Genomic DNA, 21,694 nt, shown 5'->3' with positions numbered 1-21,694 from the left:
AGAATAAGAAAAGCATTCTGTCGACATATAAAGAGAAAATCGATAAAGTGTCAGAGAGTGAGGTCGAGATTTTGTTGACAGAATGTTTAACAAAGAGAGAAAGAGCTCCCTTTGACAAAGTATTGTGTTTATTCAGGGGCAAGTAGATGGTAAAAAGTTGAAAATAGACAAAGCAACTGGTCTACTTGGTTACAAAAGCGATGATTGGGCACAACAAAAACAAACTGAAGTAGGGAGGTTGAAACTACAATTACAAGAGCTGTGAGCACAGAAGGATCAGAAGATTAAACAATTGGAAGAACAAGCCCAGAGTTTGGAAATGGAAAAACAGCAAAATGCAGCAATGTTACAGCAACAAAGCTTTACTTGTTTATAGGTTAATTCACTAATGGCTAAATGTCAGCAACAAGAGGAAGAATTGAATGCTTGCACTAGGGAGAATGTGAAACTTAAATAAGGTCTACAAGATGCTAGAGGGGCCCTTTGAGAAACCATTAACCAGCGCCACCATGAGGCATACCACGCTCAGTGTGAGTTGAAAATTTATGAACTAAAAGGGAAGTTGAGCGGACAGCAAGTTCTGGTGTCTGCCATCATGAGAGGGGATGAGCTCCTCTTCGGACAGGAGGACAATCAGGATGCTTGTGAGTCTGATGATGAAGAGAATCACCCATGTTCCTGTTATTACATACTTTCCTGAAGGTCCATCAGTCCCTGTTGCCGGCATAATGAAAGCCACTATTAAGAATGCGCAAGCTACTACCTGCCGCTCTGGTTTGCTAAAAGCTGTGTGGGTCATGGCATACGAGAGACAGTTCAAAAAGAAAAGAAAATCCTGTGTTAGGGAAAATGGCTAAGAGGAAAAGAAAATAAGTTATACAGCCCACAATGAAAGTCAAAACTGTTGTAAGAAAGGAATGTAATATGTTTTGCTTTTAACATAGAAACATAGAAAATAGGAGCAGGAGTAGGCCATTCGGCCCTTCGGGCCTGCTCCGCCATTCATTATGATCATGGCTGATCATCCAACTCAGTAACCTATTCCCACTTTCGTCCCATACCCTTTGATCCCTTTAGACCCAAGAGATATATCTAACTCCTTGTTGAAAACAGACAATGTTTTGGCCTCAACCGCTTTCTGTGGTAGCACATGTAGGGGAATGTAAGTGAATATATTTCAGGATGTGTATGTTTGGATTTTGGAAGCTTCCATGAATTGATATCTGTTCTTATCTCTGCATACCTGTGCTCTTTCTACACAGCTAAAAGTCATTAACTCTTTGTAGTCTGGCTGTTGATGTTAGAGGCATATATTTGTTAGTTATCCTGCCTACATGTCTGTATATGTATACATGAGTTTATTTTGTGTGAAACTTGAATCTTGTTTGCTTGTGAATTGGTTGAAGCTGTGTGTGTTCTTTGGGTTCTGGAATGGGAATTTAACACAGATTCTTGACACTTTGAATTCACAACCCATTACAGGAACCAATATTTCTAAGTTGTTTGGAATTAAGAAGGTGTAAATGTGATTGTTGAGTGTGATAATTTCAATTTAAGATTGTGCACCCAAAAATGGGATATAAAACTGAACTACATTTCAAATTAAAGACGCTGGTGTAGTGTTTTATTTTTATTTAGAAGTTAATTTTGCAACTATGAAGGGCAATGAACAGTTTGTTTTGTAAGAGATAAACGTCAGCCTTGAAGATGTCTGGAAGAAATCCAATCTGAAGTTTTAAAACACTTTGCTTTGATTGACAGTTAAAAAACTGCTAATGCTTTTTTGCAATTTAAGTTAAAGACATGTCTTTACTGACTTTTTAAGTAGCAAACATTAGGAAGTGGAAATTGGTTTAAGGGAGAAAAAGGATAAATAAAGGAGATATGGGAAAGATTCTGTCCCCTTTTCTACTGTTAAAGGGCTGCACGAGTCTTTGACTCTTATTGCTGTAAGAACATTGAAAGTTTTATTTAACTGTCAGAACTTCAGTTTATTATAGTATTTTGGAAAGGCGCCTGAAGAAAGAACAAGACAAGTGATATAGTTTATCTCTTTTTTTAAAAAAAGCACTTGCTATTCTTTTCTGTGTGTAGTTAGTAAGTATTGGTCTGAATTAAGTTTAGGTTATTAAGGTTAGTTAACCTGTTAAATTGGGAAAACTGGAATTTCATCAGTGGCCACAATGAAGTTCCAAGTTATCATGTTGTTATGTGGGAATCTTTAATTCCGGAAAATAAGACTCTCTGATATGAAGTGTTTATTGGTGTGTGAATTGGAATGTGGAAAAAGCTGCCTTCTCTGAGAATATGTCATTTATAAATTTGGGCAAAGTTGAAGAAAAGATACCGGAAGAATTGGGGAAAAAACACAGTTTAAAATGGAGTTTGGTTTAGAATTTGGTTCTTTTTCAATCCAGAAAGTTTTTTTTGAAAAAAACATTGCGTAAAGTGACGCAAATGTGTGCTTATGAGAAATTTCCTCCGCCCCCTTGAAAACAAGCAGAGAAGGTAACCCTTTCTGCTGACAGCTGTTTCCTTCATTTAATTCACCACACAACTTTTGTATTGCTGAGTGTAAAATTATATATTGGACATTATTAAATTTCAAGTTTCTAAATTGACTGATATAATTGGAGAAATTGACCCATTGGGCTCTGGGGCAGAGCCACAGTGGATTCTTTGTGTTTTTAACAGGTAACGATGGTTTCCAGGGTCATATGAATTCTGATGCATCAGCAAGAGATCTAACAGTTTTTTTAAAGAAATTAAAAACTTATGTTACAGTATGGTGACGCTTTGCCTTTCAAAGACTTGGCCTTAACCCATTCAGGCCGCTAGTTATCTTGGATGAGCAGACTGACCATGGCACCATGGTACAGGAAGCCATTCAAGCAGGGGGAGCAAAAACGAAAGTAGTGGTAGTAGGGGACAGTATAGTAAGGGGGATTGACACTGTTCTCTGCAGAAAAGAGCGAGAGTCCAGAAGGCTGTGTTGCCTGCCTGGGACATCTGCTCAGGGCTGGAGAGGAACTTAAAGTGGGAGGGGAAGGATCCAATTGTCGTGGTCCATGTAGGTACCAATGACATTGGCAGGACAAGAAAAGAGGTTCTGCGTGGTCAGTATGAGAAACTAGGCACCAAATTAAGAAGCAGAACCTCAAAGGTAATAATCTCTGGATTCCGGTTTGTGGGGCACTGGCACCAGTACTGGGGAAACTCGGGGCTGTACCGTTAGGATGGTCTGTACCTGAACCTTGCTGGGACCAGTGTTCTAGTGAGCCACATAACTAGGGAAGTAGAAAGGGTTTTAAACTAAATAGTGGGGGCAAGGGATCAAATTTGGGAAGATGTGTTCAATCAAAGAGTAGAGACAAGGCAAGAGAGAAAGGTATTAATATGGGAGATGATAGACAGACCGTGACAGGAAGGGACAGTGAGTACAAATCTAACAGTACATCAGCAGACAAGGCTAGAGGTTACAAATATAATACAAGGAGAAAACTAAAGGCTCTGTATCTGAATGTAAGTAGCATTCAAAACAAAACAGATGAATTGATAGTGCCAATAGAAATAAATAAGTACAATCTGATAGCCATTACAGAAACATAGCTGCAGGATGACATAGAGTGGGACCTGAATATTGAAGGGTACATGGCAATTAGGAAGGACAGGAAGCTAGGAAAAGGTGGAGGGTTGGCTCTGTGAATTAATGATGGTATTAGCACAATAGACAGGGATGACCTAAGTTCAGGAGAGCAGGATGCAGCAGCGGTTTGGGTAGAGATGAGAAATAATAAATGCAAGAAGTCACTCGTGGGAGTGGTGTTCAGGGCCCCTAACAGTAACTGCATGGTAGCCCGGGGTATAAAGGAAGAAATAATAGGCGCTTGTCAGAAAAGTACTGTGATAATCATGGGGGATTTTAATCTACATATAGACTGGAAAAATCAGATGGGCAGAGGTAGCCTAGATGAGGAGTACATGAAATGTTTTTGGGGTCATTTCTTGGAACAATATGTTGTAGAGCCAACCGGAGAGCAGGCTATACTAGACCTTGTATTCTGCAATGAGATAGGATTAATTAATGACCTCACAGGGAAGGCGGCCGTAGGCAGCAGCGATCATATGATTGAATTTTATATTCAGTTTGAAGGAAAGAAGAGTGGGTCTAAGACTAGTATTTTAAACTTAAATAAGAGCAATTATGACGGCGTGAAAGCAGAATTAGCCAAAGTGAACTGGCAAAATAGGTTAAGGGATAGGCCAATGGAGATGCTGTGGCAGACATTTAAGGGATATTTCAGAATTCAAAGAATATATACATTCCAACAAGAAAGAAAACTTCCAAGGGGAGGACCCAACATCCATGATTAACTAAAAAAGTTAGACAGTATCAAACTTAAAGAAAAAGCATATATTTGTGCAAAGATGGGTGGCAGGCCAGAAGATTGGACAGAATATAAAAAGCAGCAAAGAACAACTAAAAGATTAATAAGGAGGGAAAAATTAGAGTACGAGAGAAAGCTGGCGAGAAATATAAAATATAGTAAGAGTTTCTATAGATATTTTAAAAAGAAAGGAGTTAACAAAGTGATCGCTGGTCCGTTAAAAAGTGAGTCTGGAGAATTAATAAGGGAAAATAAGGAGATGGCAGATGAATTGAACAGTATTTTGCATCTGTCTTCACCACAGAGGATACAAGTAACATCCCAGAAATAGCTGTAAATCAGGAAATGGAAGAGAGGGAGGAATTCAAGAAAATTACAATCAGCAGGGAAGTGGGACAGAACAAATTTGTTGGAGTTGTGGGATGACAAGTCCCCGGGTACTAAAAGAAGTGGCTAATGAGATAGCTGATAGGTTGCTTTTAATTTTTCAAAATTACCTAGATTCGGGGAAGGTTCCATTAGATTGGAAAATAGCCAATGTAACTCCTTTATTCAAAAAGGGAGGGAGACAGAAAGCAGGAACCTACAGGCCAGTTAGCTTAACATCTGTCATAGGGAAAATGTTAGGAGCTATTATTAAAGACATAGGGCTGAATGTTACGCCCAGCAGGTCGGATGGTGGGGTGGGGCAGCGTAAAATTGAGCAGGAAACTCCGGGAGGCCTTCCCACCCCGTTCCTGCCTCCGGCCAACTTTACGCCGGTCAAACGGTGGGGAAAACGGCTCCCCCGCCTGAGGCCAATCAAGGCTCTTAAGTGGCCACTTAACGGCCACTTAAGGGCCCTCGCCCGCCTCCACGGGTATTTTACCCATGGCAAGCAGGCACGCTGGGGATGCGAATGGTTGCCCAGCGATAGCTGCCGGCCTTTCCAGGCGCCAGGGGTTGCCATGGCATTCGGGCACAGGGTGCCTGATTGAGGGCTGCCCCTGCCTCCCAATCCACCCCTGGGTCCCAAGACGCCCCCCCCCCCCACCACAAATGACAATCCTTGCCTCGCCAGCACAACTGAGGCAAGCCCAATTTACCTGAAGTCCTGGCTCCATGGCGTCAGCTGGGCTGCAGTCCCAGCAGTGGCCACCACTCCCTGTGGCGCTGCTGGGACTAAGAGCTGCCAGCCCGTTGATTGGCCAGCAGCTCACTGTGGTGGATACCTCCTCCCTTAAGCGGGTGCAAGTCCCGCCTCAGGACAATTAAAGCCAGGGAACCCGTAAAATGCAGATCGGATCCCTGCGCTAGGCGGAAGCGGACTCGCCATCAACTTTTACATCAGTGGCAAAGTCCCATCCGCCTAAGGTAAAATCCAGCCCATAACAGCAGGGCATTTCGAAAAATTCAGGGTAAATCAGGCAGAGTCAACTTGATTTTGTGAAAGGGAATCATGTTTAATCAATTTATTGGAGTTCTTTGAAGAAGTAACATGTACTGTGGATAAAGGGGTACCAGTGGATGTACTGTACTTAGATTTCCAGAAAGCATTTGATAAGGTGCCACATCAAAGGTTACTGCGAAAAATAAAAGCTCATGGTGTAGTGAGTAACATATTGGCATGGATAGAAGATTGACTAGCTAACAGGAAAGAGAGAGTAGGCATAAATGGTTTATTTTCTGGTTGACAAGATGTAACGAGTGGTGTGGGATCAGTGCTGGGGCCTCAACTTTTTACAATTTATAATTTGTAACTTGGATGAGGGGATCGAAGGTATGGTTGCTAAATTTGCTGATAACACAAAAAGATAGGTAGGAAAGTAGGCTGTGAAGAGGATATAAGGGGGCTACAATGGGATATAGATAGGTTACATGCATGGGCAAAAATCTGGCAGATGGAGTATAATGTGGGAAAATGCAAAGTTGTCCATTTTGGCAGGAAGAAAAACAAAGAAGCATATTATCTCAATGATGAGAGATTGCGGAGCTCTGAGATGCAGAGGGATCTGGATCCCTAGTTCATGAATCGCAAAAGGTTAGTATGCAGGTACAGCACGTAATTAGGAAAGCTAATAGAATCTTATTGTTTATCATGAGGGGAATTGAATATAAAAGTAGGGAGGTTATGCTTCAGTTATACAGGGCATTGGTGAGACCACATCTGGAGTACTGTGTACAGTATTGGTCTCCCTATTTAAGGAAGGGGGATGTAAATGCTTTGGAAGCAGTTCAGAGATGGTTTATGAGACTGATATCTGGAATGGGAGGGCCATCTTATGAGGAAAGACTGGACAGGCTAAGCTTGTATCTGCTGGAATTTAGAAGAGTGAGAGACGACTTGATTGAAACATATAAGATCCTGAGGGGTCTTGACAGGGTGGATGTGTGACGGATGTTTCCCCTTGTGGGAGAATCTAGAACCAGGGATCACTGTTTAAAAATAAGGGGTCGGCCATTTAAGACAGAGATGAGGAGAGATTTTTTTCTCTCATAGGGTTGTGAGTCTTTGGAATTCTCTTCCTCAAAAGGCGGTAGAAGCAGAGTCTTTGAATATGTTTAAGGCAAAGGTAGACAGATTCTTGATAAGCAAGGGGGTGAAAGGTTATCGGTGGTAGGTGGTAATGTGGAGTAATTAGTTCAGCCATGACCTTACTGAATGGTGGAGCAGGCTCGAGGAGCCGAGTGGCCGACTCCTGCTCCTAATTTGTATGTTCGTAAAACCACATTTGATAGACTGGCCACTATCTGAGACATCGAGACCATGCAGGGGGAGATAAGCAAAGATCTCAGATAGACACCACCCCCCTTGATCTTTTGATAACATCACCTGAAAGTCCAAGAATGGCTTGCATTGGATCGAACATGTGGCATGATATTGGCATACGGGTGTCAGTGTGCAGATGTGATTTGTCACATTGGAAACAACTAACATGTGGAAATGCATGGTGAACCTGCACTGAAGAATGTATCTCAGACATGCCAACACAGACACGATAGGCCAAAGGGCCTGTTTCTGTGTTGTCTGGCTCTATGCTCAGCTTGACAACAGGACAACATGAAATAGTTAATGTGACCAATAGAGCAAGACAATTTTTTTAAGTCATCAAGGCATTGATACATACCCCTTAGAGAAACTGACTTTAAAATAATCACGATAGACTCAAACACAGTATTCATAGTCAGTGGGATTAAAAGTCAAAGGGATACAAAATTTGGATTGGAACAATTGAAGATTAGGAAGAAATAGTATTTAGTAAAAATTATTCACAAGTCGGATGCAGGTAAAGGGAGAGCTGAAGAATCTTTTAAGGCCGTGTGTGATCTGGTATTCTAATGTTATTGAGTGAGGTGATCTGTAGGTGGGCAGTGCCGATAACATTTTTCAAGAAAAATTTTCACCTGGAAATCATGGGGATCAGGCACAAATTGTATATTTCTCACCGTCCACAGTCCTCAGAGATGGTGGAATGGGGAAATAGGACGTTGAAAACTACACACAGATAACCCCACTCAATGGGCTAACATGCTGCCTATGTGTCTCATGGCTATACGGTCCACTCCCCATAAGACACCTGGAATCTCACCCTATCAGGCGATGACTGGAAGGTTAATGAGAATTCCAGGATATCCCACCCTCACTGGTACGATCCCTGTGACCATAGAACCCTGTAGCTCCAAATGTTTCGAGCAGCTAACAGAACACATGGGAGATGTGTGGCTCAGAATTTGGGGAAATCTAAAAAACAGATAAAGAAGTACTTTGACAAAAAGGTACCACCATTTGACTGGCCCAAGATAGGCCAAAGACACCAAGGGATGGGGAGCTGTTGTGTACCATCAATAGCAGGGGATAGGCAAACATATGATAAGAGTGATAGTTGGTTAATATCTAGTATCATCAAGAGTAAGATCATGGTGATTGAGGACAACAAACACAGGCACTTTCTAAAAGAGAGCAAGGTGACAGGAGAGGGAAACAACACCAACCCTAACTCATGCTGTCCCCAGTTACATAAAGGACCTGCAACTGTGTTAGTGGTCACTTGAGCATTTAGACTATATAACTATTTAGACTATATCAGGGTTGTCCAACCTTTTCAGACGGGGGGGCCACATTACCAATTTTTGTGTTAGTTATGGGGCCAGTGAGCCACTTTGGAAAGATAAAGGCATTAAAAATTTATCTTACTATTAATCAAAAGAGCAACAAATGTACATTTTGTGAAGAAGTTTTAAATGAGAAGACTAATTTATTGACTTTCTTTCTCTTCACTATTAGACACTGTTTTAGTGAGATATCTGGCATTCTTTTGCTTGCACAAGTGGTCAATGTTTGTCCGCACACCACTTTTTGTAGTGATGTGGAGCATTCCGATAGATGTAATTCTGTCAGGTGTGATCTTGATCACTCTCTCTCCCTCTCCCTCTCTGACCCCTCTCTTTCTCTGTTCCCCTCACTGTTGCCCCGCTCTCTCTGCCCATCTCTCTGTCCCATATTTCTTTCTCTGCCCCCCCTCTCTCAACCCCCCCCCCCCCCCCCTTTCTACCCCCTCCTCTCTTTCTACCCCCTCCTCTCTCTGACAGTTGCAGAGAGCGGGAACCTTCAGCAGATAGTTCATCAGTTCGGAAGTCAATTTCACAGCTGACAGTTGCTGACGGTGGAAGCACCTTTTTCCCAACTTCAGGCAGATTCAGGATTTCCGCGGGCTTTTAAAAAAACATCGGAACCCTGGGAAAACCCCGAATCTGTCCGAAGTTGGCAAACAGCTGTTCCCGATGTCAGATCTGTCAGCTGTGAAATTGACTTCCGATATTTTAAAAAGCCGGTCTGCAAGAAGACAACAATGGGAAATTTCTCATCGCCAGTCACAGACCTCTGGTGAGGATGAGGAACAGCCCGAGTACAGATTACATCCGCGGGCCGGATCCTGCCCGTGCACCGTATGTTGGACAACCCTGGACTATATAGAGCTATATAACGATGTAAGGTGCAAAGTAGTGCCTGTTCTGTTGCAGTTTGGAAACATTCCCGTTCCTCCAAACCTGTGCCTGCAAGAATACCAGGTGTTCTACAATCAGTTAATAGGGGAATTAACCAAAATCTCGTAACTGTCGGTGGTGAGGTAACCCTTTTTCAGCAGATCCAAAAGACTGTAAATGAAATAATTAAGGAAAAACAGGACGCAGAGAATAATATAACTAAGGCCTTCAAATGGACTATCTATGGGAGCTATATGTTGGATCAGGTGAAGACAGGACTCGATGATACAGAGAACAATTATATCCCAGTCTTTATACATGACAGAATGATCAGGAAATGGCTCGGAGATGGATGTAAAATAAAATGAGTGCGGCAGCATGCATTAGCCTACCAAGGGAAGGGAGATTCTTTTCCTTGTGCAAGGGATATTGATTGTGCTTGCTATTTTGGCTTTGCTTCATCTGAAATGTGTTACCAAAAGGCATGTTATTAAATTTCTTAATTGTGAACAATCAATGCAATGTCACATTTCATACTCAAGGTGTGGACTTGTAGGAATGTGGACTTTTTATATCTTTTTGTATTATGAATTTTATGCATATATATATATATATATATATATAATGTGTGTGTGTGTGTTTTGTATAAGCTTTTAGTAAATGAAGGGTTAATTTTAGATGCAGCCTTACTGGAAAAAAATCCTGCCTGCACAGTTTGAGTCAACTGGAAACCCATTGTGAGGCGAACTAATAAAATGAACAGATAAAGGGAAAGAAAAGAACAGATATCAAAACTGAGTAACAAGTTGTGGTCAAAATGTAACAGAAAAGCAGGATGAGTCTCACCAGAAATGTATGAACTAATGGACCGTTTGTGTGCCAAGGACACATTGTTTTGCACATGTGATCATGATGAATGTATAAACAGAAGCCTTGAAAAACGAAATGGCAGGACCAATTGAAACAGTGATATGCATGAACCAACCAATCAGTGCATAGGAAGATTAATGGAACAGACCTGGAGAGGTTTGGTGCACAGATCTGAAGATGACAAAGGGAGAGGCAAGAGGAGTCACGAGCCGTCTGTGCCACTATAGCCAGTGGGAAGTAAAGGCCACCTGGACTAGGTTATCGACTGCCTAGGATTTGTTAAGTATTGCTTTTGCCTTAATAAATCACCCTGATATCACTACATCAGGTGTCTCCTTGTCCAAATTCTTCTTATCTGATCCAAGAACCAATTATAAGTAAGGTTCTAAATCGTACATTTAGCCTATTTCCAATCTACTGGTCTCTTCCCATTGCCTAGTGCTAATCTCATAATGATTTGTCAGTGCCTCACAAATCTCTTGCATAGTCTAAGCACTCTGGGATAAAGACCGTCTTTTATTTGCTTTGAGCTGATTTTGCCTCTCCAGGATTTCCATCTCTTTACATTGGTTATTAGTTTTACTTTGGTTATTTCCATTTGATGATGGCATATTACTCGTCTTCCTTTGTGAATAAATGGAGGGTGAAATCATTTAGAATCTTTATGACCTTGTAATACTCCTCAGTTTTGTCTGGAATGTGGGCAACACCAGGAAAGTCACATTTATTGTCTATCCCTAATTGCCCTGAGATGTTGCTGGTGGGACTTCTCCTTGAACTGCTGCAGTCTTTGTAATGGTGAGGCTTCCACAATAATTTTTAGTAGTTTCAAGCTCATTTACATCTTTTAGGCTTGTTACCTGTTCCCTGATGGCTCATTTCCTGTTTGAGCACTGTAAGGTTGTTTTATTGTTGTGTTTATCCTCTGCTATTATGTTTTTTGGTACCTCTTTTCCCCTCTGATTGTTGTTTCTTCCTTTTCTTATATTCATCCTAGTGAATCTCTTCCTTTTTCTTCCTGCCAGATTTGGAGCGTTTATTTTTCCTCTTTACTTAATTCTTAGTTTTGTTAATCCATTTTGCATTAAGCACTGAAAAGGCATCATGAAGTAAAAAGGAAATTGCATTTATATAGCACCTTTCATGACTTCAGAATATCCTAAAGCGCATTACACCTAATGAGGTAGCTAGGAAACGTGACAATTTGTGCACAGCAAGATCCAAAATAAAGCATTGTGATAATGACTAGATAATCTGTTTTAGGATTATTGGTTAAGGTATAAATATTGGCCAGGACACTGGGTGAAGCCCACCACCACTGCCCTCACCCCCCACCCCACCTCCTCTTCTTCAAAATACTACCATGGGATCATTTACATACACCTAGGAGGGCTGATTGACCTTGTTTTATCCAAATAACTGCCCCGGCCAGTACTGCACTGGAGTATCAGCAGAGATTGTGCTCAAGTCTCTGGAGCGGGGCATGAATGCATGATTTCTAACTCAGAGGTGAAAGTGCTACCACTGAGCTATGGTTTACAATTTTTATTTATTTATTTAGAGATAAGCACTGAAACAGGCCATTCGGCCCACCGAGTCTGTGCCGACCAACAACCACCCATTTATACTAACCCTACAGTAATCCCATATTCCCGATCACCTACCTATACTAGGGGCAATTTACAATGGCCAATTTACCTATCACCTGCAAGTCTTTTGGATGTGGGAGGAAACCGGAGCACCCGGCGAAAACCCACGCAGACACAGGAGAACTTGCAAACTCCGCACAGGCAGTACCCAGAATCGAACCTGGGTCCCTGGAGCTGTGAGGCTGTGGTGCTAACCACTGTGCCACTATGCCGCCCAAAATTTGGTAAAAGAGCACAGCTAAAAAGAATAGTGAAGAAATATAGGTACAGAATACTGTATAATGAAGACATAATAGTGAAATATAATGAAAAAGTACAGTGAAGTGCATTGAAGAATATTTGATGTACATTGAAATACAATGATGAATGTATTGAAGTTCTGTGAAGTACAGTGAAGAATTAATGATGTACAGTGGAATAGTGATAATCAGTGTGGAAATATATTCAAGTACAATGGAGAATTAGTGATATGCAGTGAAAGACTTTGCTGTACAGTGAAGGAGAGAAAGGAAATAATAAGGTTTATATTGTAACAAGCAGCCAAAATATATCAAATGCATTATTGATTTTATTTACTTATTATTTACTAAATTGTGAATACTTTATCAAATTATACGGTTCTGAATTTGGACCTTGGGACACTAAAGCTCACTGTATTTGTTTGGAGTTCCCTGTTCTGCTGTTTTAATAGAGGAGTTAACCTGTTTATTTTAGACAGGTTAGGACCTCTGCTCAAACAGCAGAGAGTTGAATTTCAGACAAACGCATTGAGCTTTCTCTCATTAGTGTTCCATGCTGTCAATTTAGGGCTCACATTCTTCAAAGATTTCATGTCCATAGATGACAGTAATCTTCCAGTAGTGGTCCTGTGCTGCACCAGGAAAATGTTGAACCATCTAAATGTGATGTGGGGAAGGCAGGCATTTAATGTTTAAAATACAGCTCTGGGCAAGTCTAGACAGAGTGGCTGAAAATCTGGAATTGGTTTTACCTAAATTACTTGGCATCTGCTGGTTGGCTGTTGCATTTTCTGAGCTGGTCTGATTCGATCGTGCTGCTGTCGAATGAACTTTTTCCACTTTCATGGCACTGTTCTCCTGATTCAAGAACCTCTCCGCCGCTGCTGCCGCTGCAGCTGCCTTCTTGGCTTCCTTCTTCTGCCGCCCGGTCTTGACAGGACGCGCCAACATTCTCACCACACGAGGGAAGGAACTCAGCACTTGAATAGCACCTTGCTTGATCTTTTCATCCTGAGCTTCCATGCTTCCAAATTCATCAGTAGGAGAGATTTTGTACAAAGGCAGCACGTGGAGCTGTTCGTCATCTGGTATTTGGCCAATAATCCGATTGTCTTCTTTGGTAAGTGTACAAACCTGCACATGTTAGTGGAAACCAGCAAGTTTCACTGTTATACAACTTTTTTTTCCCCAAAATATACTTTATTCATAAAAATCTGTAAAAAAATACATTACAAAACAGTTCCAAACATCACTTATACAACTTAAAGGCTCAGTTACAAATGGGATTCTGCACTCCAGATAGTGGGAAAAATCCAATTTAGGAGCAGCTAACACCTTCACCTTCTTACTAATGCTGCCTATAACAACTTCTTTTGGAATCATTGTGAAAAATGTAAGGGAGAGGTCACACAACAAAGAACTGTGGTGATTTTATGTTTTTCATAGTCTGTCCCAGAATGCAAATCTTAGTTTGTACAATTTAACCAATCAAATGCAAATTCAGTCACTTTTCATGAATTTCTTAAGCTCACTGTAGCCCTTGTGGAAGCATTCGAGTTTAAACATAGCAAGAGAGCTCTGACCAATATCAGTTCAGCAATAGGCAGAGGCCAGCACACTGATGAAAGGCACAACATTTGACACCTTCTTCATAACCCTGTTGCTAGGCAACAGAAATTTTCCTTGGAACAAGGGCTCTGATTGACACCCAGAAATTATTTACATCGCCTGTTTCTCCAAAGGTCTTGACGTGGCTATATGATATAAATGAAACATTAAAAACATGTCAACTAGCCACAAACCTCTGTAATGGCTGGAAAGTTTTGTAAGCAGTGCTAACCTTTGCCTCCAGATTTCCAATACACACTCCTATTGTTCAAAATTTAAATTTACCCCATGTTCCTTTGCTTACTTGTCTAAATGTGCTCGATGCTTAAATCGAACATGTCGCATCGCATTATGTAACAGTTCCACCCTTAAATTTAAAATCATGTCTTTGTGAAGAGATTGTAAATACATGCAATTTTTTTTAATGAGTATTGTGTGACCTACAGTGGTGCAAAAGTCCAAAAATGTTAAATTATCACCCCTCCCATCATGTGTCTGACACTGAACAGTATTAGTTTAGCACTTCCAATGAATAGAAACCATTCTGCTCTTTTATGAAGCCACTTTTATAATCATGCACTCCATGTTTAATGTGCACACTGAATGCAGGGCTGCAAAGTCTAGCTAGAAGTTCCCCTGTAAGTGAAACGTATTAATTGTCGTGGTGATTCTAAGCAAAGAAAAATTAATGAGAGTAAAAGCAGCCATTGCCAAAAAGAGAAAGATGTGCATCTTTCACAACTAGTAGACATCTCAAAGCACTTTACAGCCAAAGAAGTACATTTTGAAGTGCAGTCACTTTTGCAATGTAGGAAATGCAACATTTAATTTGCACCCAGCAATGTGATAATGACTGGATAATCTGTTTTATATGATGTTGATTAGGGGATAAATATTGACCAGGACACCAGAGATAACTCCCTAATCTTCTTTGCCACAGGATCTTTTACAGCCATCTGAAAGGTCAGACAGGGCCTCAGTTTAACATCTCATCCAAATGACAGCACCTTTGACAGGTCCCTCAGTAAAGCACTGGAGTGTCAGCTTTAATTTTTGTACAGTGGGACTTAAACCCACAACATTCTAGCTCAAAGGCAAGAGTGCTACCAACTGAGCCATGGCTGACACTAGTCACAATGAGTCACTGTAGGTGTTTCAATTAGCGCAGGTGATTGAAATACAGGAACAAACACAAGAAATGCTGGAATCACTCAGCAGGTCTGGCAGCATCTGTGGAAAGAGAAGCAGAGTTAACGTTTTGGGTCAGTGACCCTTCTTCGGAACTTCTTCGGTTCCGAAGAAGGGTCACTGACCCGAAACGTTAACTCTGCTTCTCTTTCCACAGATGCTGCCAGACCTGCTGAGTGATTCCAGCATTTCTTGTGTTTGTTTCAGATTTCCAGCATCCGCAGTATTTTGCTTTTATTGAAATACAGGAACTGCTTCACATTCCCAGAAGGTGACTGAATTAATTGTGATTTTTGATTTAAGTGAGGGTGATTATGTTTGAATAGGGTGACTTGTGTAAAATGTTAATGATTAAGGGCTGGTGAGTCAGAGAAATGCAGGTGATTGGGCTAAGAAGAGGTGATTTAATTTTATGCTCGTGGTTAAGTTACACAAAGGTGAGTTAAATGTGGCTGATTGAGTTAAGAACAGATGAATGACTTAAGTGCAGGTGAATAAGTTGGAAGGTCACTAATTGGAATAAAATGCTTAAGAATTTGTACATACCACTGTGCTACCATTCTGCATGTTGTGCAAATCTCTGTGAGCGTGGGCACAAAAATCTACACAAGCAGTCACCCCTGAGAATGGATGGCCCTCCACCTGGCCAAGCCGGCAGTCTAGTGCCCTCTGCTCAAATTCAACCTGCAAAAAAGAGTGTAAAGCATTATTCATTTGCAGTAAAATGCAACTATTTCTTGTGTAACTTTCCCATCATAATTTCCTTCTGTTTAATTCTCTGCCAGTTTTTCTGTGTGCACAATCATATATTGAGTTTCCTGCATCAGAGGTCTGCAGTACACAAAGTCATACTGAAGAGCAAGTCTGATTTTCAAAGAGGGAGAGCGAAACAATTTTATAACAGAAAAAAAAAGTTTCTTTCTGTTGGTCTGGTCGCAGCTTTGCCACAATGCATGTATTTGAATTAATTGGAATACACACACAATAGTGAGCTAATCAGAACACAACTGCAATTATATTGTGGAACCATTTGTTAAACTGTGAACAGGGAACTTAACAAGCCCAACTCTGCACAACTCCTGATGCTGCTCTGCAGAGAGTAGTGCTTGGCTCAGCTGGAACTATTAGAGTATTAATATATCTGGAAGGCTCAAACCAGTATTGACAGCCCTACTGGTTTTTGCAAATAGCACATTACAGCCTGTGTCAAAAGTACTGTGGCTGAGAGTTTCTGCTTTCTTTTGGAGTAATTTCCCCTATATTGCAGTAACTGATGTTAGATATCGTGGAACTTTGAGCATAAATTATGTTCAGCACAAATAAAGTTCCCGCGATCTTTCATGCTAATTTTTAAAACGTCATGCTAGAAGCCGACCCTGCCCATAAAACCAGCCATGGGCCCAGACAGAATTCATTACTATTGGGAGTTTCTGCTAATTGCAGTCATTTGCAGGCCTTTGAGGAAGGTTCAAAAATTAAGCTGGATTTTTGAAAGGTTTGGAATTTAAAAAAAAATTCTAAGGAACTCACTACTAGAAAATAGTTTTGATTAACACTGTGAGTTAAAATGCTTATTTTTTGTGATAAACCCATTTTCAGCTGTATCAATCAAACTTTATCAAGTTACCACTCTTAAATATAAAATGGGACTTCTTTTAAGCAAAATGTTTTTTTTTTAAATTACTTTTTAAAGCATTGCCTGATTTAGAATCGAATTTAGGATATAGAATCTTCAGGCGAGACAGAGGAGGGGGTAAAAGAGGAGGGGGCATTGCAATATTAGTTAAGGAGTCAGTTACTGCAGTAAGGAGAGATGATATCTTGGAGGGGACATCAAATGAAGCTTTATGGGTAGAGTTTAGGAATAAAAAAGGGACAGCCACATTGCTAGGTGTTTATTATAGACCCCCAGATAGTCAGCGGGAAATTGAGGAGCAAATATGTGCGCAGTTTGCAGAGGTGTGTAAAAATAATAGGGTAATTATATTAGGTGATTTCAACTTTCCCAACATTAATTGGGATAGCCATCGTGTTAAGGGTTCAGCTGGAGTGGAGTTCTTAAAATGTATACAGGAGAACTTTTTAGCCCAATATGTAGAGGATTTTTTTTTTAATTTCCAAAATATACTTTATTCTTAAAAATCTGTGAAAAATACATTCCCAAACAGTTTAAAACAGCATCAAGTCAAAAAATACAAACTGTGCAAAGGTGATCAGTTTCCTTCTATACAATCATGAGTTGCCTCACAACCCTTCCATTTCATTGTCATACCAATTACATTTTTATATTTACAGCACACAAAATTTCTCCGATATAGTTTGAGGGGTTTCCCATGGATCCAGCCCTTCAGTTCAGCTTGATGGGGGGACCTTACACTGTGGTCTTTCCCCATTGAGCCTTTGCTGCGGCTGCCCCAAGCTTTAGTGCGTCCCTCAGCACGTAGTCCTGGACCTTGGAATGTGCCAGTCTGCAACATTCGGTGGTGGACAACTCTTTACGCTGGAAGACCAGCAGGTTTCGGACAGACAAAAGGGCGTCTTTCACCGAATTGATAGTCCTCCAGCAGCAGTTGATGTTTGTCTCGGTGTGCGTCCCTGGGAACAGCCCGAAGAGCACAGACTCCTGTGTTACAGAGCTGCTTGGGATGAACCTCGACAAAAACCACTGCATCTCTTTCCACACCTGCTTTGCAAAGACACATTCCAGGAGGAGGTGGGCGACCGTCTCTTCCCCACCACAGCCATTGCGGGGGCATTGCGCGGAGGGGGTGAGACTTCGGGCGTGCATGAAGGATCTGACGGGGAGGGCCCTTCTCACCACCAGCCAAGCTACATCTTGATGCTTGTTTGAAAGTTCTGGTGATGAGGCATTCCGCCAAATGACTTTGGCGGTTTGCTCGGGGAACCATCCGACAGGATCCCCCGACTCCTTTTCCCGTAGGGCCTTGAGGACGTTCCGTGCAGACCACTGCCTGATGGATCGGTGGTCGAAGGTGTTTTCCCACAGAAACTGCTCCACGAAGGATAGGTGGTACGGCACGGTCCAAATGCATGGAGCGTTCCGCGGCAACGTGACCAGGCCCATCCTTCGCAACACCGGGGACAGATAGAACCTCAGCACGTAGTGACACTTGTAGTTTGCGTACTGGAGGTCTACACACAGCTTGATGCAGCCGCACACGAAGATGGTCATCAGGATGAGGGCCACGTTGGGTACATTTTTCACGCCCTTATCCAGAGATTTGAACATCGTGTCCCTCCGGACCCAGTCCATTTTAGATCCCCAGATGAAGCGGAAAATGGCTCGGGTGACCGCCACAGCGCAGGAGTGGGGTATGGGCCAGACCTGCGCCACGTACAGCAACAACGTGAGCGCCTCGCACACGATGACCAGGTTCTTACCCACAATGGAGAGAGATCGCTACCCCCACATGCTCAACTTTTGTTGTACCTTGGCTACTCGCTCCTCCCAGGTTTTGGTGCACGCCCCGGCCCTTCCGAACCATATCCCCAGCACCTTCAAGTAATCTGACCTGATGGTGAAGGGGACAAAGGATCGGTCTGCCCAGTTCCCAAAGAACATGGCCTCGCTCTTGCCGTGGTTAACTTTGGCTCCCGAGGCCAGTTCGAACTGGTCGCAGATGCTCATCAGTCTGTGCACGGGCAGCAGATCCGAGCAGAAGACGGCGACGTCATCCATGTACAGGGAGGTTTTAACCTGAATGCCTCCGCTGCCTGGGATTGTCACCCCTCTTATGCTCGCATCCTTCCTAATAGACTCAGCAAAGGGTTCAATACAGCAAACAAGACCGGGGAGAGAGGACAGCCCTGTCTGACTCCAGATTTGATCGGGAAACTCTCCGATTCCCACCCGTTGATTGAGACTGCGCTACTGATGTTTGTGTAGAGCAGTTGGATCCAATTGCAGATTCCCTCCCCAAACCCCATTTTGGAAAGCACGTCCATCATGTAGGTGTGTGATATCCTGTCAAAAGCCTTCTCCTGGTCCAGGCTGATGAGGCAGGTGTCCACCCTCCTGTCCCGTACGTAGGCGATCATATCCCTGAGTAGCACGAGACTATCAGAGATCTTCCTGCCGGGTACAGTACAGGTCTGATCGGGGTGAATCACCAACTCCAGAGCAGATTTGACTCGACTGGCTATGACTTTGGACAGAATCTTTTAGTCAACATTAAGCAGTGAGATGGGCCGCCAATTTCTGATTTCTGCCCTCTCCCCCTTCCGCTTGTAAATGAGGGTGATGATGCCTTTCCTCATGGATTCTGACATGCTGCCGGCCAGGAGCATACTCTCGTATACTTCCAGCAGGTCCGGGCCGACCCAGTCCCACAGGGCCGAGTACAACTCGACCGGTAAGCCATCGCTTCCGGGAGTTTTACTCGTCTCGAAGGACTCGACGGCCTTTGTCAGCTCATCCAGAGTTAGCGGCTTGTCCAGTCTCTCCCTCCTGCTGTCATCTAAGACCTCTGTGATAGATGACAGGAAGGACTGGGAGGCTCTGCTGTCTGTGGGCTTCGCGTCATACAGCCCAGCATAAAAGGATTTGCTGATCCTTAGTATGTCGGACTGCGAAGACGTTACCGAGCCATCTTCTTCCTTCAGGCTGCTGATAACAGAGCTCTTTCTGTGTACCTTTTGGAAGAAGTAACGTGAGCACGTCTCATCCTGCTCAATGGAGCGGACTCTGGACCGGAAGATGATCTTGGAGGCCTCCTTGGCAAAGAGCGAGGCCTGCTGGCTCTTCACCTCTTGGAGGTCCTCCTTGACCTCGACCCCCATTGACTGCAACCGGAGCAGATTTTGCATACTTTTCTGGAGTTGGGACATTTCCCTCTGTCTCCCTCTCGCCCTCTGAACACCTTTGTGGATGAAGAACCTCTTGATGTTCTCCTTAATCGCTTCCCACCAGTGAACTGGAGACTCAAAGAGGGGTTTCACGGTCCTCCAACCTTTGTAATCCCTTTTGAGTTCCTCAACGTTCTCTGGGGTCAGCAGTGTAGCATTGAGCTTCCACGTCCCTCTGCCAACCCGCTGGTCATCCTGTAAGTGACAGTCGGCCAGTAAGAGGCAGTGGTCGGAGAAGAACACCGGCTTGACGTCGGTGGATCTGACCGTGACGGCACGGGTCACAAACAGGAAGTCAATCCTGGAATGGGCAGACCCGTCCGATCTTGACCATGTGTATCTGCGCTGCGCTCCGTCTGCAGGTTTGCTGAAGACGTCGTGCAGTTTGGCATCTTTAACTGTTTCTGTTAGGAATCTGGACGTAGCGTCCAGTTTGCTGTCGTCACTGCCGGATCGTCCAGCCGCATCGATGATGCAGTTGAAGTCACCGCCTAGGATGACCGGCCTGGACGTCGCCAGCAGCAGTGGGAGCTGCTGGAAGACGGTCAGCCGCTTACTGCGTTGTACCGGGGTGTACGTAGAGGATCCAACAAGGAAGGGTGCAGTGCTGGACCTAATTCTGGGGAATGAAGCCGGACAGGTGGTTGATGTGTTGGTGGGGGAGCATTTTGGTGATAGTGACCATAACATGGTACAATTTAAGCTTGTTATGGAGAAAGAAATAGACAAGTTGCAAAAAAAGGTTTTGGATTGGGGGAGAGCAAATTTTAGTAGAATAAGGCAGGATCTGGCCAAGGTAGACTGGAAAGAGTTACTTGTCAGCAAATCTACAGAAGAGCAGTGGGGGTCATTCAAAAAGGAAATGGGGAGGGTACAGGCCCAACATGTTCCCTCTAGGGTAACAGGTAGGAGCAACAAGCCCAGAGAACCATGGATGACCAGAAACATTCAGGGTATGATGAGAAGGAAAAGAGAGGCTTTTAGCAAATACAAGGAGAGCAAATCAATGGAAGCATTAGTGGAGTACAGAACGTGTAGGATGGAGCTTAAGACAGCAATTAGGAGAGTAAAGAGGGGATATGAGAAAGCTCTGGCTGGTAAAAGTAGGGAAAATCCCAAGATATTCTATAAGTATATCAATGGGAAGAGGATAACCAGGGAAAGAGTAGGACCCATTAGGGACCAAGGGGGAAATTTGTGGGTGGAGCCAGAAGACATTGGTAGGGTGTTGAATGAATACTTCACATCTGTCTTCACCCAAGAGAATGAGGATGTAGATATGGAACTTAGAGAGAGACTGTGAGGTTCTTGAGCAAATTGTCATAGGGAGTGACAAGGTATTGGAGGTTTTGGAAGGCTTAAAAGTGGACAACTCTCCAGGTCCGGACGATTTGTGACCCAGGATGCTGTGGGAGGCGAGGGTGGAGATTGCAGGTGCTCTGACCCTAATTTTTAATTCCTCTCTGGCCACAGGGGAGGTGCCAGAGGACTGGAGAACAGCTAATGTGGTCCCACTATTTAAGAAAGGTTGTAGAGATAAGCCAGGGTACTATAGACCAGTGGTCACGTCAGTGGTAGGGAAACTATTGGAGAAAATTCTGAAGGAGAGAATCTATCTCCACTTGGAGAGGTAAAATTTGATTAGGAATAGTCAGCATGGCTTTGTCAGAGGGAGGTCATGCCTAACAAATTTGATTGAATTTTTTGAGCATGTGACCAGGTGTGCAGATGAGGGTAGTGCAGTTGATGTAGTTTACATGGATTTCAGCAAAGCTTTTGACAAGGTCCCACATGGGAGACTTATCAAGAAAGCAAATGCACATGGGATACAAGGTAACATGATAAGGTGGATTCAAAATTGTCTTCGCTGTAGGAGACAGAGAGTGATGACAGACGGCTGTTTTAGTGACTGGAAGCCAGT

General features: G+C 42.9%; 1 protein-coding gene across 5 annotated transcripts in view; it reads right to left on the bottom strand.

The window, feature by feature from the left end:
• Nucleotides 1-21,694, bottom strand: part of LOC137369339 (methylcytosine dioxygenase TET2-like) — a 207,268-nt gene that overhangs the window by 10,969 nt on the left and 174,605 nt on the right. For all 5 annotated transcript variants that reach the window (XM_068030397.1, XM_068030396.1, XM_068030398.1 and 2 more), the window contains 2 exons: nt 15,454-15,591; nt 12,864-13,245 (listed from right to left, as the gene is read on the bottom strand). In XM_068030397.1, the coding sequence (XP_067886498.1) occupies nt 12,864-13,245; nt 15,454-15,591 (520 nt within the window). The remainder of the gene's footprint in view (nt 1-12,863; nt 13,246-15,453; nt 15,592-21,694) is intronic.

Source organism: Heterodontus francisci, chromosome 4, assembly GCF_036365525.1.
Source record: "Heterodontus francisci isolate sHetFra1 chromosome 4, sHetFra1.hap1, whole genome shotgun sequence".
Lineage (NCBI taxonomy): Eukaryota > Metazoa > Chordata > Chondrichthyes > Heterodontiformes > Heterodontidae > Heterodontus > Heterodontus francisci.
The sequence above is the reverse complement of the archived record's forward strand: the minus strand, read 5'-3'. Positions and strand labels throughout refer to the sequence as shown.